Here is a 13605-nt window from a genome sequence, read left to right on the forward strand (position 1 = left end):
TCTAAAGGGAAATTGAAACACGTTACGAGAGAAATCGACTACATATTTAATTATTCAATTCATACAACCAGAGCTAAGACAAGAGTCTTTGTAGTAAACATGTTTATTAAATGGACCAGCAGCTACAATATTAAACTAAGCGCAGCATATTAAAATAACGGGAAAAAATTATAACAACAATTACACTCAGAACAAATCAATTCGCCGTGTACTTTAAACCGTAGAGTGGAAAACAATGCATGATGTGTGTCAAGGTCACATATCGACCAGCGTTATATACACATTTTAATTTATTCCTTTTTTTGTTGTTGTTTTGTTCTTGTACTTCGACTGCTCCCACTGGGCACAGGTTGGGAGGGAGAGTTGTCGAATAACGACACCACACATTGAACAAAAGAATAAAACACCTTATTTAAAACAAGACAATGTCGTTCAACATAATACTTGTACATAAGTACAGTTGGGGGGGGACAAGACTCAAATTCCAGTTAAGCAATTTTGGAGATATATATATATATTTTTTTTTAACAGATGCTTCACCATCGAAAACAAAGCACATATACCGTATTCCTGCAAATGGTGGGGTGTTACTCAACTGCAAATGGTGAAGGTGCAACTTAGCCCTTGTGAAAGTATACTTTTAAGCTATGTAAAAAGGAACATTAGGCAGGCCGGCCTAACTAACAAGCTTTGAGATGTCAACAGGGCTGCACACAACATTGTGGAGTGAACACATAGAATAAATGAAAGTCAGCATAAAGAAGCCAGCTCCACGTCACGCAATACAGCTTTTAACATCCACTATCAATGTGAACTCTACACGCTTGATTCATCTTCATGTGCTGCTATTTTGGTCAGCAACAGAGGCCATACGGGATCGAGTGTCCATGTATGACATATGATTACCGTTTCAATCACCCCAGCCACCGACCCCCCCCCCCACGAGGTGTTTACTTGGGCCACTATTTGAGGAAATACGGTACACATGACCGATGGGAAAACGGTTACAGTCGAACGCAATGCAGTCAAATGTTCACAATGACATCAACACTTTATTTAGTCATATTCCTATTAAATGGCGATTAAGATCAACTTGAGTGTCAACTTTCGAAATGGTTTAACTGGGCTATATGTTAACATGGCTGAACATGCGGGAATGTCTTTCTGCTTCAAACAATGACAGCGACACATTTCTTTGAAGTTGAATATTAAACGCTAAAAGTGACGCTCTGAGACGGACGGGGTCCATATAGATATATGTATTTATATATATATATAATATATTCAATACACAATCGGATGTTAAATTATTCACATGTGGGCACCCTCAATGAGCACAACACCACCAAAATTAAGCAACCAAATACCACCGTGCACTGAACAAGACCATGTTGAATGGCAGGCTTTCCTGAACACAAAACATATTGTGTTGAATGGCAGGGTTTCCCAAAAACAAAATGGAGGCCTATTTGAGTATTCATTGTTTATTTGAAATAAGTATGCTGTTTAACATTTTGTACTAAATGCACATCTCTTGTGTTTATATACAGTTGTATGTCGATGCTAGGGCAAAACATGACATATACTTCGGGAAACCCTGTTTACGTAAAACGGGATAGAAACGAAAGTATCTGCGTTCCAGTGTAGGATGCCGAGCAGCTAATGCGAAACAACCGGCAGCAAAACACTTAAATTTAAAGCTGAAAGCAAGAGTGAAAATGTTTTTTTTCTCTCCCTCTTACCATATACATTATTACAATTTCGATAACTGGAGACCTCTAAACGAGAGTATTTTCAAATCTTAAGTTACCCTTTTTGTCATCTTTTATGTTTGACACCTGGCATTCACCCCGTGTAATTACTTAATTGCACTTGGAAATAAAAAATATGTACACACCAAAATCCCCATTTATAAACAAGCTCTAAACGGCTCAATTTGTTTTGAATCCCGATTATTATGTTATTATTACTATTGGGATATATGATATCCCAATTTGACAAATGAACATTCGTTTGTCTCTCCATACAAACGCGTTTTGTTGGTTTTGAAAATATGAATTGAACTTGTGAAATCTGGCTTCCTGCACGTCATGGCGTCCACGCTTCTGTTCCAGGTGAGAAGCATCGACGGGTTCTTGTCTCAAAGAGGCTGATGTTAAGCACTCTCTGTCACGGCCTACGGGGGGGGGGGTTGATCAGTTGGGGGGGAAAAAAAACATGTTATTATGGCTAAGGTTTTTTTCTTTTAAAATAAAATCTACACCTTCATAATCTAAAAGTAGTCCTATTTTTCTATTTCTCTTTGGCACCATCGTGTGGCATCTTAGGGCGTTTCAGAAGTAGTGACACACTTTTCCGCAAGTAACTATCATCAAATGCGCGTACGCGGGATAACACAAAGTGAATTCCTAATCTAACTAAGAAAGTGAACGCGTGACATGCACGCAACAACTATTTACTACCATTTCCAGCGTGGTAGCGATGTTGCAAAAAAAAAAAACGTGCCTTATCTGCGGTTTGCTTCCCCGGTGCCGCTTTGTTGTCCTCAGCCACCTTGGGTGCGGCCACGTCGTTAACCTTGCCATCTGTCTTCGCGTTGTCTCCTTCGGATGCGCCATCGGCCTCTGCGTCCTTCGGCCGCTTGGGCGACACCTGACGAGAGATGGCAGCGTTGGTGGGGAGATTGACACAAGATGATCATTTGGGGCAAATGACAGCTCAAAACGTCCCTTTTGAAATATTTGGGGTAAATAAACCACACCCCCTGGACACAATGCATTTTATCAAAAAATATATTTTTAGAACAGACCCATGGCCTACTCATGTTGTCCGTCAGGCTAACTATGTGAAGAGTTTGAATCTAGTTACGACTACACTTATTTGTGTTTTCAGGCAATCTGGATACCCTGCGGCCTTTGTCACAGATCCGTCTTACGGCAGACATCTGGAGGAGACTTTTTAGTGGACATTGTCATGCATGTGGTGTGCTGTGCTGGCCACCCGGAGTCCACTGCACTCACCTCCGCCGACTCCTCCGTCTTGCGCTTGCTCCCCCCTCTGTCGTTCTTCTCGTCAATGACCAGGGCGCCCTCGTCCTCGTCGCTGCTGCCCTCCGCGTCGGCTTTCTCTGAGCCGGCGGCTTCTTCGGACGCGTCGTCCTTCTTTGAGGACTACAAGTATATTCGTCTCGTTTGTAACAGTCAACGGTTACATTTAAGCCAAGTGGCGACGAGCGGCGTCTCACCTTGTAGCCTTCATGCGTGACGGTGGGGTTGTTCTCAATCTCCCAGAGGCCCTCGGCGAAGCCTTTCCTCTTGTTGGCTTTTCCGAACTTCTCTTTGCACTCGTCGTACGGGAACAAGTCCTTAGCCCCGAGGGATGCCCTGAAACGCCAAACGCTCACGTCAAACCTCCTAATACGTCTACTCAGAACACAGCAAAACCAAATCATGCAAAATACATCAGTTGCTATCATAAATAAAACCCTGCAATAATAGCAGCATACTGCTTTAGTACAAACTTGTTAACTAGTTGTTGAAGTTAACTGATGAGTTTTATTCTCACACTCATTGATAGGCAATTATAATAATAATAATAATAATAATAATAATAATAATAATGCATCGGATTTATATAGCGCATTTCTATCGAATCAGATACTCAAAGACGCTTTACAATGGGACAGATTCATTATTCGTGCACTTACACATCCACACTGCGGTGGCGGTAAGCCACTTAAGCAGCCACAACTGCCCTGGGGCAGGCTGACGGAAGCGAGGCTGCCAGTGTGCGCCTACGACCACCACCAAACATTTGCACCTTCCATTCACCAATGCCTTGCCCAAGGACACAATGACACATGACTTGGGGAGAGCGGGGGATCGAACAGCCGACCTTCTGGTTACTGAACGATCATTTCAACACCCTGAGCCACGGCCGCCACAATTACAAACCTGACAAGATTTCTCGTCAACATGCATATTTAAACAGATAAGGCAAAAATAAAAAAAAGATGAGTTGTCGGACCGTTGTTACTTACGTCTCATGCGTCCCAAAAAAGAACACCTGGTACTTGTTGGAAGGCGACTTCACTGCTCGCTCTGGAAAGTCATCAATCTGCAAACAGAATCACAGAGGTTCTCCTTAAATGTTACAAAATGTGCAGCTGCACTAACACAGCAGGGTCATGACGATACAATATGTTCATATTTGAATGAAAAACACTCCGCCAGGTCATAAAGTTTGAAATATTTAAAAGGAACAAGAGCATGTACGGCAAAATGCTGTGCCTCCCTCTGGAACCAAACTTAGTAGAATCAATCATTGGATAGTCGTGACATGGACATATAATGGACAAAAACTCACTCAAAATATTATTTTCATTGCATTACTACTTTGCCTGAGTATTTTAATGTTAATCGTAATGCTGTCTAAATATTTATGGCAGTGTTTGGTACAAATAGTTTGAGCAGCACTTATTTATAAATGCCTCCAACATTTTTACTTTGATCCAATGAAAATGGACCCACAGCTTGGTTGCCACCACTGTTTGCCTGGTTGCAACTATTCGCAACAAGTGTCAACCTCGTTGCTAGCACACTCTACTCAATAGTATTCACCAGCACTTATGAGCTAGAATGCAACGCAAATAAACCACAAATACGCCTATTTAACGTGTTTAGGAAGTGACTGGTGCTACTTTAACTCATTTGACGTAGTCTTCCAGCCCCTACAATTGGCTTGTTATGATACAAAGACCTTTGCAAAGTGGCAACTGAGATGACTAAAGCAGATTCGTAACGCTGCTTGTGTTTAAAATACGGCTAAGAGGGAAAATCGCATTTGTATGTATGCTAACTAGCGCGCTAGCTAACAAAAAAAGCGCGATAGGCTAACACACGCAAGCTAGTAGGCCTCTCATCCAAACGACCATCGTTTCAATGAAAAAATAAAAAGCCTCGCATATTCCACAATGGTGGCGGTCGCGGAGTGGCGCTTACCCTGGCGGGCCAGTGCGGGTAGCCCTTCATTTTGGCGAACACAAGGTCTCCTGGTTTGTACTCCCGCTGCCTGTTGGACCTCGGCATGTTTTTTCCCGCAAAAATCGGCGTCGAGACGTCGTCGTCGGAGCAGCGAAAAGGGCAGTTGGAACAGGATTATACACCACGCCAGAACCCGGGGTCGTTTTCAAAGAAATAAACGACGAGGACTACGAGCGATCTTTGACGTGATTTTTTTGCCCTCAATATATCGCTATCCGTTTTTTTCCCTTTTTTATATCGCGTCGCCCAATCCGAAGGAGCTGGTTCCCTGTGGCCGAGGTTTGAAATTGAATCCCGCTTTTCCCTCCTACGGACGCGCCTCCACCGAGCAGATTGCAACGAGGTTGTTGTTCACACACCACCCGTTAGGGGCAGCAAGCGCCACGTCAATACTTGCTTTTACAGCCGAGAAGAAGAAACAGTTGACGTCATTGTCCTGCGACTTTAAGTGGAACAACAGAAAACATTTTCTCCTTGCGAAGAACCATGACCGTGTGTAACTTTTTTCTCCAGGGCCGTTGTCGTTACGGTGATAAATGCTGGAATGAGCATCCGAGGGGAGGCGGTGGAGGATATAACAACTACAACCGCCCTTCGGCTCCGCAGCAGCCCCGAGGTGGAGGTACAGTGCTGTAGATTTAACGTGTGTAATAATAATACTGTAATAAAAAAAAACAACAGCACTCATTTACACAAGAGCAGCATAACCAGACAAATCCAGAGGGATAAGTACAGTCTCATTCATTGTCATGTGATAAGTATCTACCTCTAATAAGAAAGTTATACGTCTTTTAAACTGGCAGCCTGTAATAATGATTGTAGTTATTTCATTAATTTCAAAATTAAATTAAAAATCCTGGCACTCAAAACATGATAAGAAAAATCAATGGATATTTTTCCATGACCGGCAACTCTCCTGCCAGTGCTATTTTGCTGTGAAAGGCTCTGACAGCCTCACTCTGACTATAACACTCAAAGCCTATACGCGGTTGTCAAGAAGTTGTAAAAAACGTACAGAGCGGGGTTCAAACTCGTGACCTTGCGTTTTCGGTGTGTCCACCTACACCATTCTGCTATGAGCTCGTACACATTAACCACCGCAAATTTGTACTTGTAGTTCTCACGCGATTCATGGCAAAATAGCGCTAGATGGCGAGTTGCCGGTCACGGCAAAATATCTACTTCGTACATAAAAAAAACAAACAATACGTTTTTAAAACACATAGTGTGGAATATAGCGCAGTGAGGAAGTATTGGATTCCACAATGTTGATTTATTTTCCGTTTGTATGTTTCAGGGTATGGCAACAAGGTTTGGGTGAATCCCTCTCAGCAAAAAGGAGGCTTCAATCAGCAGCAGTCACCCCGCGGGAGCGATCACTGGGGTGCGAGAGGACAGGACGTAAAAAGCGCAGAATTTAGCTTTTCTTCTCAAAACAGATTTTCGGCACTCAACAACAATAACAACTTTGAGAGGGGAGGAGGAGGAGGAGGGGGAAGAGAAGCAACGGTAGCTGGTGAAGAAGATGATGAACAAAAACTGTGAGTTTGCTTTTTGTGAAGTACATTACTTTTTATGGCATTGACATGATTATGTTAAATACAGCAATTCCATATTTGTCCTTTTGCCAATCACCTAGGGAGAGCATTCAGAATGACATAAAGACTTGGGAGTGCTCCGGCCAATGGGGTTTCTCATGTTATTGTAGCTACAAGACACAATTATCTGGTTTGTATCAAATATATCATCTTTGTATTGTTTTCTTAGACAACAAACATGGTGATTAAATCTGAGGACTTCCTCCCCTTTAAAGGTTTTAGTGATGTATCGCCAGAAGAGCTTAGGCTGGAATATTACTCCACCAAAGCATCAGGAGACCTGCAGAGTTATGTAAGTCACATGCCCTTATCTCACTGTGTTTGTCTATTGCACATATTTATATTCTGTGGTTCTTCTGGTCTATGTCTTTTTAGTTGAATGGTATCAATCTGTTGCTCAGTCAGTGGAGAAGCAGAGTTCAGGAGCTGCTGTTAATGAATCCAGCTACTCGTGCAGCCTTGGTGAGACGCAGTCACATATTGTCTTACTTAATATACAGCGGTGTCTTGTCTAGGTACCACTATATAGTTTGTATTGATTGTATTTGTTTTGTTTTTTTTGCAGCTTGCAGAACTAAAAAATCCATCTCATCAGGCCTCGTCAAGTGGCTTTGGCTCACCAGCATCTGAATTTAGGTCCTCTTCATTTGGCAATAAAGGTAATTGCCACCGTCAAACCTTCAATCTTTGTCTGGGACCCTCTGAAAAAGGTTGATTTTTAAAATGTGAGCGAGCCCACCCTAAACATAGCAAGGAAAAGCCCTCATTGTGCTAATTAATTTCACATTTTTCGTTTAGAATTTGGAGCAGCACAAGTCCAGGCGAGCGCTTTCAGTTTTGCTGCGCCAGCAGGTGGATTTGGCTCTTCAGCAGCGCCGACATCCGCACCAGCTTTTGGCAGTGCCATCTCAGCCCCAACCGGGTTTGGTGCCCCCTCCTCTTCATCTGGTTTTGGTTCTGGTGCTTCTACAGCTGCATCGTTTTCCTTCGCTTCGCCGTCCACCAACCAGCCGGCGGCTTCATCTTCAGGATTTGGCTCAGCCTCCGGCTTCAGCTTCTCCTCCACTGCCAACAACATTAAAGGAGCATTTGGAAGCGGTTTCGCGTCCGAGGCACCTGCAGGAAGTTTGTTCGGACAGTCGAGTGCCGCCGCGGGCTCTGCCGGTGGGGCCTCGGACATGTTGTTCTCCCCCGAGAGTGAACTGACCCCCGAAGAGCTGCATCAATTCAAAGCACAGAGGTTCACTTTGGGACAGATTCCTTTGAAGCCTCCTCCTGCTGAAATGCTCCGGGTTTGATCCTCAAAGTATTTTTTTTTTTTTCATGCAGTGTAAAGATCATCTGAATGCACTCGATGAATAAATGACTGAAAAAATATTTGCCCTTTTTCCTGCGTTTTGAAAATAATAAATTTTAGCTATTCACGTTTGCTTTCTGAAATACCGTAAGATGCGACAGCAGGCTGCCTTTTTACTGTTTACGTTTGAGGTCTAAAAATCGACCCATGCGCCCTTTGGAAATGTTACCAACGTGTACATGGTTGATCTCAATTGCTTTGTTGACTGATGACAACAGCGCGTGTGCGCCGACCACCATTTGAACGGCCTCTCACTTAGGAATGCCAATGAGCTGATTGGGATTCATTGGCGCTATTAATGTTTGATAGGGGTCTCATTCCACTCCAGCTCGCTCCGGTGCAGCTGCAGACAACAAAAGGGCTTTGCAAGTGGAACGTTTAATTGTGTTGTGCCACTGTGGTTTCCCTGTTGGGAGTAGGATATTGATCCACAGCCTTACGGACTTATGGTTGTTTTGTTAAATGCATATTTCACTTGTATAGCGTGGGCTGGGTTAGCAACACAATGACAGTGAGAAGGTATTTGTGTATTTTCTTAGAACAGAGAATATACAGTGGCTGCAACATTAGGTACAACTGCATAATTAATACATTACAAAAAATTGTTATTGATTGACAACTTGCACCTTTTATAAAGAGATTCGATTGAGACGATCAGAGATGTTTTGTAGTTTAATTTAATTCAAATTGTGAAACCTCATATAGAGTCATTGGAAAATACTTTTCAGAAGGATAATTCCTATGTTAATAATTTGGATTATTTATTATACTGCCATTTGTTGAGCTGGTGGACTTTGGCGGTGGGTCGCCAAGGGCGCATCTTGCCCACAAGGATGGCTTTCAAGCTTGGAACGTCACTGCTTCTTACCAAACTTTTGTGTAACGTAATTGGACTAATGACATATTTTTAATAGAATGCATTAATGTGACTCCTTTTTTCATTTTGTATTTTGGCTGCGAGACTTAAATGTGAATATATATATAATAAAAAAAAATCCAGCATTGAATTTTGTGTGTTTAATTAAAACGCAACAACAACATTTCTGGATCTTCAGTTTTCTTGTGCGTAATATCAAGCTTGCATTACCATGTCAAGCCACACGTTGTCGCTGTTTCCCCACGGCTGCGACCGTCTCGCATCCATCCCACTCCTCATTTCTCCTCCTCAGCAGCGCCCCCCTCGACTCGCCTCAACCCCACCTTGGATTGCAGCCGCACAGCAAGCAGGGTGCAGACCGGAGACGCCGTGCAAAGCCTTTTTGCCCCCCTTTTGCTCACCGAACCGCCAAAATATCAGCCGAACGATGACATTGATCCACGCGGGGCATAAGCACAACATCATTTGACAACCTGCGACCTGCACAGCTCCTCTTCTCCTCCGCTCCTTGTGGTAAGTGCTCAGTTTCAGCACCACGATTGTGCACAATGTAATATGCTGTCACTGTGATACGATGCACGTGATCAGTCCAGCATCTTTAATTATTGCTCACAATGTAGAATAATGCAGTGGATGTGACTATGGATTGTGTTGGATTTTAAATGAGCTTTTAACGCTTACATTCAGTTAGAGTACATTTGACTCATTTTGACATTTGACATTAAAAAATGTCACTCTTTCACCATGACATTTGCTGACTTTTTCTAAAGTGACCCATAAATTGTAAACATGATATATTTAAACACGTCATTCATTTGCACAGATGATACAAAGTACCACATTTGGCCCGTGTCTACTATGGATTTTAGATTTACCACTGTGTGTTTGTTTAATCAAGAAAAAAAATTAAATTGATGAAGCGGCCTTAAATGTGTTTGTTTGTACGTAACAGTGTTTTTGAGGGAGCTCGAAACAGTCCTGCAAACTGTCTGTGTTTCCACCACTTTCCCACAGGCTCCCAGAATAACATAAAAATGATCATATCCAGGGGTGTCCAAAAAAAAAATTAGCTCGAGGGGCCATATTCACCCTAATCGTGATCTCAAGTGAGTTAAAAAAAAGTACATTTGTAGCCTAATAAACTACAAATAATGACAATTCTAAATTTGTCCCATTGTTTTGGTGCAAACAAGTACATTCTGAAAATATTCACAAATATTTATTATTTTGTTGTCACAATTTTGGTTGCAAATATGAGCAATCAGACCCCCCCCCCCCCCCACACACACACACACACAAATGATTGTAATTTCAACAATAGTAGATACAATTTACAGTGTGTAGCCTACTTATGTATGTACGCAATGCGATTACTAATCACATCTTACAAACTAAAAACACAACCTTTATGCTGAAATATTGATTAACAGTATGGTTATATAAGCTATCACATTTGGCATTCTGGTGCATTTTCCTGCATTTGCGCGGAATAAACGATTAGTTATCAAATAATACAGAGTTAAAGATGATCTGCTTTATTTCTTAATGATGTTTTATTTGAGTGTGTGCGTGGATATATATGAGTGAGGGTGTCAGGCGAAGGGAGGGCAGAGCACATAAGCATATTATTCTATAAGCACATTACACCAGCACGCGCTTTTCAGATGGCTCGTCATCTACGCCAAACTCTAGACGGGGCTGGGCCAAGCTCATGCTGAGGTGTGAGATTATATCAGATGGCACGCACACACACGCGCGCGCATACAGACATCACTCCTCGACCTCCCATCTATGTGTGGTGAGTGAGTGAGGTCAACATTTGTGTTGAATTAATAAGGAGAGAAAAAATGGTGACACTCGCCGCTGAGTCCAGAGAAGAGCGTGACTACTTAAACTGGCTCAGAGGAAAGCAGGCACTTGTTTTGAGTCTTACAAAAAAAGTGAGAAAGAGGATAATTATCCATGTGCTTAACTCTTGAAATCCAATGCCTGATTCCCACTTGATCCTCTGTGTAATCCATTGAGACTGTCGAACTGGGAAGACATTCAAGGTTCTACTATGGAAAGCCTGTCTTGTCTACTTCCATGTGCGTAGAACAAACCAATGAATGGAGAATGTGGTCTGACACTATAATTGTGAAAATAACCACTAGTGAGAAGTAATGAAGTAGAAATATTTATTACTGTAACTAAAGACCCTGTAAAGTGAAGTCATAGATTTGTTTCTACAGTAACATTCATGAGAACCGCAATTATCATTTAGTACAATTCAGAATACATTTTTAATGTCCCCCAAATCGATTTTATTTAAATTATTTTATACTATTTTGCCCTTGTTGGACATTATTTGGCCACTGGGGGGCAGTGTGGTTCCGCACATTCTGATACACCGTTAAATTGTAGCCACATTAAAGAGTAGAAGGAGGAAGCCACAATCAAGTTATGCCAATAAAAGTTGTTTTTTTGCAACGTAGGAAGAGCATATGCCGGTGAGTAATGTTAAGATTCTTCTCTGTATATATTCCTGAAGCGTTTTGTATGAATAGCCGTTCTTTTGAATGATAAAAGTGCCGCGAGTAGCGCGCTAATTAGCATTAGCGAGTCAGACTGGAGTAGATCATGAGGATTCTTTGCACATCTATAAATTGAAGCAGAAATGATTGTGAATCAAGTCATTTCGAATGAAAAATCGTAGACACAAAAATCTGAATCGATTCAAATTGAATCAAAGAGTCCCACCCCTACTAGCTAGCTAAGTCCACGCTCTGAAAATCAAGTTTTCATGGCTCAAATCTGTTGGTGTTATCTTACTTGCTAATGTTTTTAATCATTCATATTTACCGGGGTGGTTAACAACAATCTTCTCTGTAACGTTTCAAATTTAAAATATCTTTATTTTCTCTTTACAGGCAGTTAACAATGTTTATGTTTAGTGCTTGAATATGACATTTTTCTAAACTTCCTCTGCTCTTCTTTGAGACGTCAATCATAAGCGCTTTGTGAAGCACGTGTGTGTGCATGTGCGCTCTTGCACCTCACAAATCGCTCCATGAGGCACAATTCATGCTCACTTCCACTCTTCCAAACAGACTTGCTAATTAGACACAATAGTCTTGAGTAATATTCACTGTACATGCTGCTCAAAAGCAGAGGCAGAAGGTGTCCGTTTTTTGTAAGCTTATTACCTTTTTTTTTTTTGGCAAAGGACTTGGAATAACCTTCCTGAGAAAATCAATTCTTGTCAACCCCCCTTTTTTTGCACACAACACAAAAGGTGACCGCAGTGTTTTATGCACACCATTTGAATCCATCCATCCATCCATTTTCAACAAACTTTTTGTGAGAGGCGGGATACCCCCACCTGGAGGGTTATAAACCATTTGTAGGACCTTGTTAGACAAAAAAATAAGTATAATTTAATTTTGTGTGTGAGTGTTTTTTGGTGAGTGTGAGAGATTATTTTCCAAGGGACTGTTTGACAGGTTTTTCACATGTGTTTGAATGAGATTTTTTGGTCAATGAGAAGTTTTTGGTCGTGTGTGATTAGGGAGTTTTTTTGGGTGGTGTGAGAGTTTTTGTGTGAGTGTGTTTTTATAATGTGAGAGGTTTCAATTCTTTATGTGTATGAGCGGGTTATTGGTGTGTGTCATTTGTTTATTATAGTGTATACGTGTGTGAGAGCTTTGGGGGGAATATAAGAATTTTTGTGTGAATGTGATAGAGTGAGTGATACATTTTGTGTTTCTGGGTGTTTTTTAAGTGAGAGTATTTTTCTTTCGTTGTGAGTTTTATTGGATGAGTATGAAAGTTTTTGGTTGTGAGAGAATTTTTGTGTGAGTGTGTTTTTAGGATGTGAGAGGTTTGGTTGGTTTATGAGAGGCTTTTTGGGGTTGTGTGAGAGTTTTTTTTAAGAAGTGTGTGAGATTGTGAAAGTATTTTGGGAGAAGTGAGAGATCTTTTGTGTGTGTTTTTGATGAAAGCGAATGTTAAGTTGTAAAAAGTTTTTGGGGGGGGTAATTTTTGAGGATGAGAGTTTTTTTAGTGTGTGAGATTTTTTTTTTAGGTGGCTGGAAGAGTTATTTTTGCGAGTGTTTGAGAGTCTCTGTGTAAGTGAGAGTTATTTTGGTGTATGTCAGTTATTTTGGTGATTTTTATTTTTGTGACAGCTAAATGTTGTCTTTGTAGTATACAGCCTGTCACCTCATAGAAATGTGATGAATTATTTTTACATCCTTTTGACCACACAATTAAGTGTGCATGACAAACACAAATGGTACTTAAAAACTGACCCAGTCATTAATAAGAGGCCGTTTCATGTCTAATAATCAAAGATACGCACTGATTGCTTCTATTGCTGCAATCTGAGGCAAAAGTGATGACTCCAGTCTCCATCGTCAAACGTTTGGAACGGAGCCTTCTTGATGATAATCATCAAATCCCTTCGCTCCGTGCGTATCATTTGAAATGCTCATTTGCTCGGCCCTCTTTCACACACTAATCCCCGCACAGCTGAGCTAGCGATACAGCGTTCTCTTCCCCGCAGTGAATCGATACCCCCAGGGATGTTCGCGAGTAGCCTTTTGAAGCGAGACCTCCTACAGTGCGTATCTCTTCATACGCCGGGTGGACAAAAGTATTGGGACACCTGCAGGGGGTGAAAATGGAAAACATGGCCGTGCCCCCTGATTGCCCTAAATCCACGCCCTGCTCAACTGTCAATCAAATACTCAA

General features: G+C 41.6%; 3 protein-coding genes across 4 annotated transcripts in view; 2 read left to right on the forward strand and 1 right to left on the reverse strand.

The window, feature by feature from the left end:
- Positions 1 to 85: 85 nt before the first annotated feature.
- On the reverse strand, positions 86 to 5363 carry hdgfl3 (HDGF like 3). The gene is made up of 6 exons (XM_077547823.1): positions 5001 to 5363; positions 4040 to 4116; positions 3245 to 3383; positions 3021 to 3170; positions 2506 to 2652; positions 86 to 2176 (listed from the first exon to the last, which is right to left on the reverse strand). The coding sequence occupies exons 1-6, from the start codon at positions 5085 to 5087 to the stop codon at positions 2156 to 2158; spliced, it is 621 nt and encodes a 206-aa protein (XP_077403949.1). The 5' UTR covers positions 5088 to 5363; the 3' UTR covers positions 86 to 2155.
- Positions 5364 to 5384: 21 nt separating this feature from the next.
- Positions 5385 to 8953, forward strand: nup42 (nucleoporin 42). Its single transcript, XM_077547819.1, has 7 exons — positions 5385 to 5664; positions 6340 to 6583; positions 6682 to 6770; positions 6856 to 6932; positions 7016 to 7102; positions 7206 to 7299; positions 7439 to 8953. The coding sequence occupies exons 1-7, from the start codon at positions 5529 to 5531 to the stop codon at positions 7936 to 7938; spliced, it is 1227 nt and encodes a 408-aa protein (XP_077403945.1). The 5' UTR covers positions 5385 to 5528; the 3' UTR covers positions 7939 to 8953.
- A 246-nt stretch (positions 8954 to 9199) lies between these two features.
- rims3 (regulating synaptic membrane exocytosis 3) overlaps positions 9200 to 13605 on the forward strand; it is a 28682-nt gene continuing 24276 nt past the window's right edge. Inside the window, exon 1 of one of the 2 annotated variants that reach the window (XM_077549601.1) lies at positions 9200 to 9387. The gene's annotated coding sequence lies outside the window, so the exon portion shown is untranslated. Of the gene's footprint in view, positions 9388 to 11249; positions 11364 to 13605 lie in introns of those variants that run through there. The other variant, XM_077549602.1, reaches the window with a different exon arrangement.

The sequence above is a fragment of the Vanacampus margaritifer genome, chromosome 17 (assembly GCF_051991255.1).
Source record: "Vanacampus margaritifer isolate UIUO_Vmar chromosome 17, RoL_Vmar_1.0, whole genome shotgun sequence".
NCBI classification, from domain to species: domain Eukaryota; kingdom Metazoa; phylum Chordata; class Actinopteri; order Syngnathiformes; family Syngnathidae; genus Vanacampus; species Vanacampus margaritifer.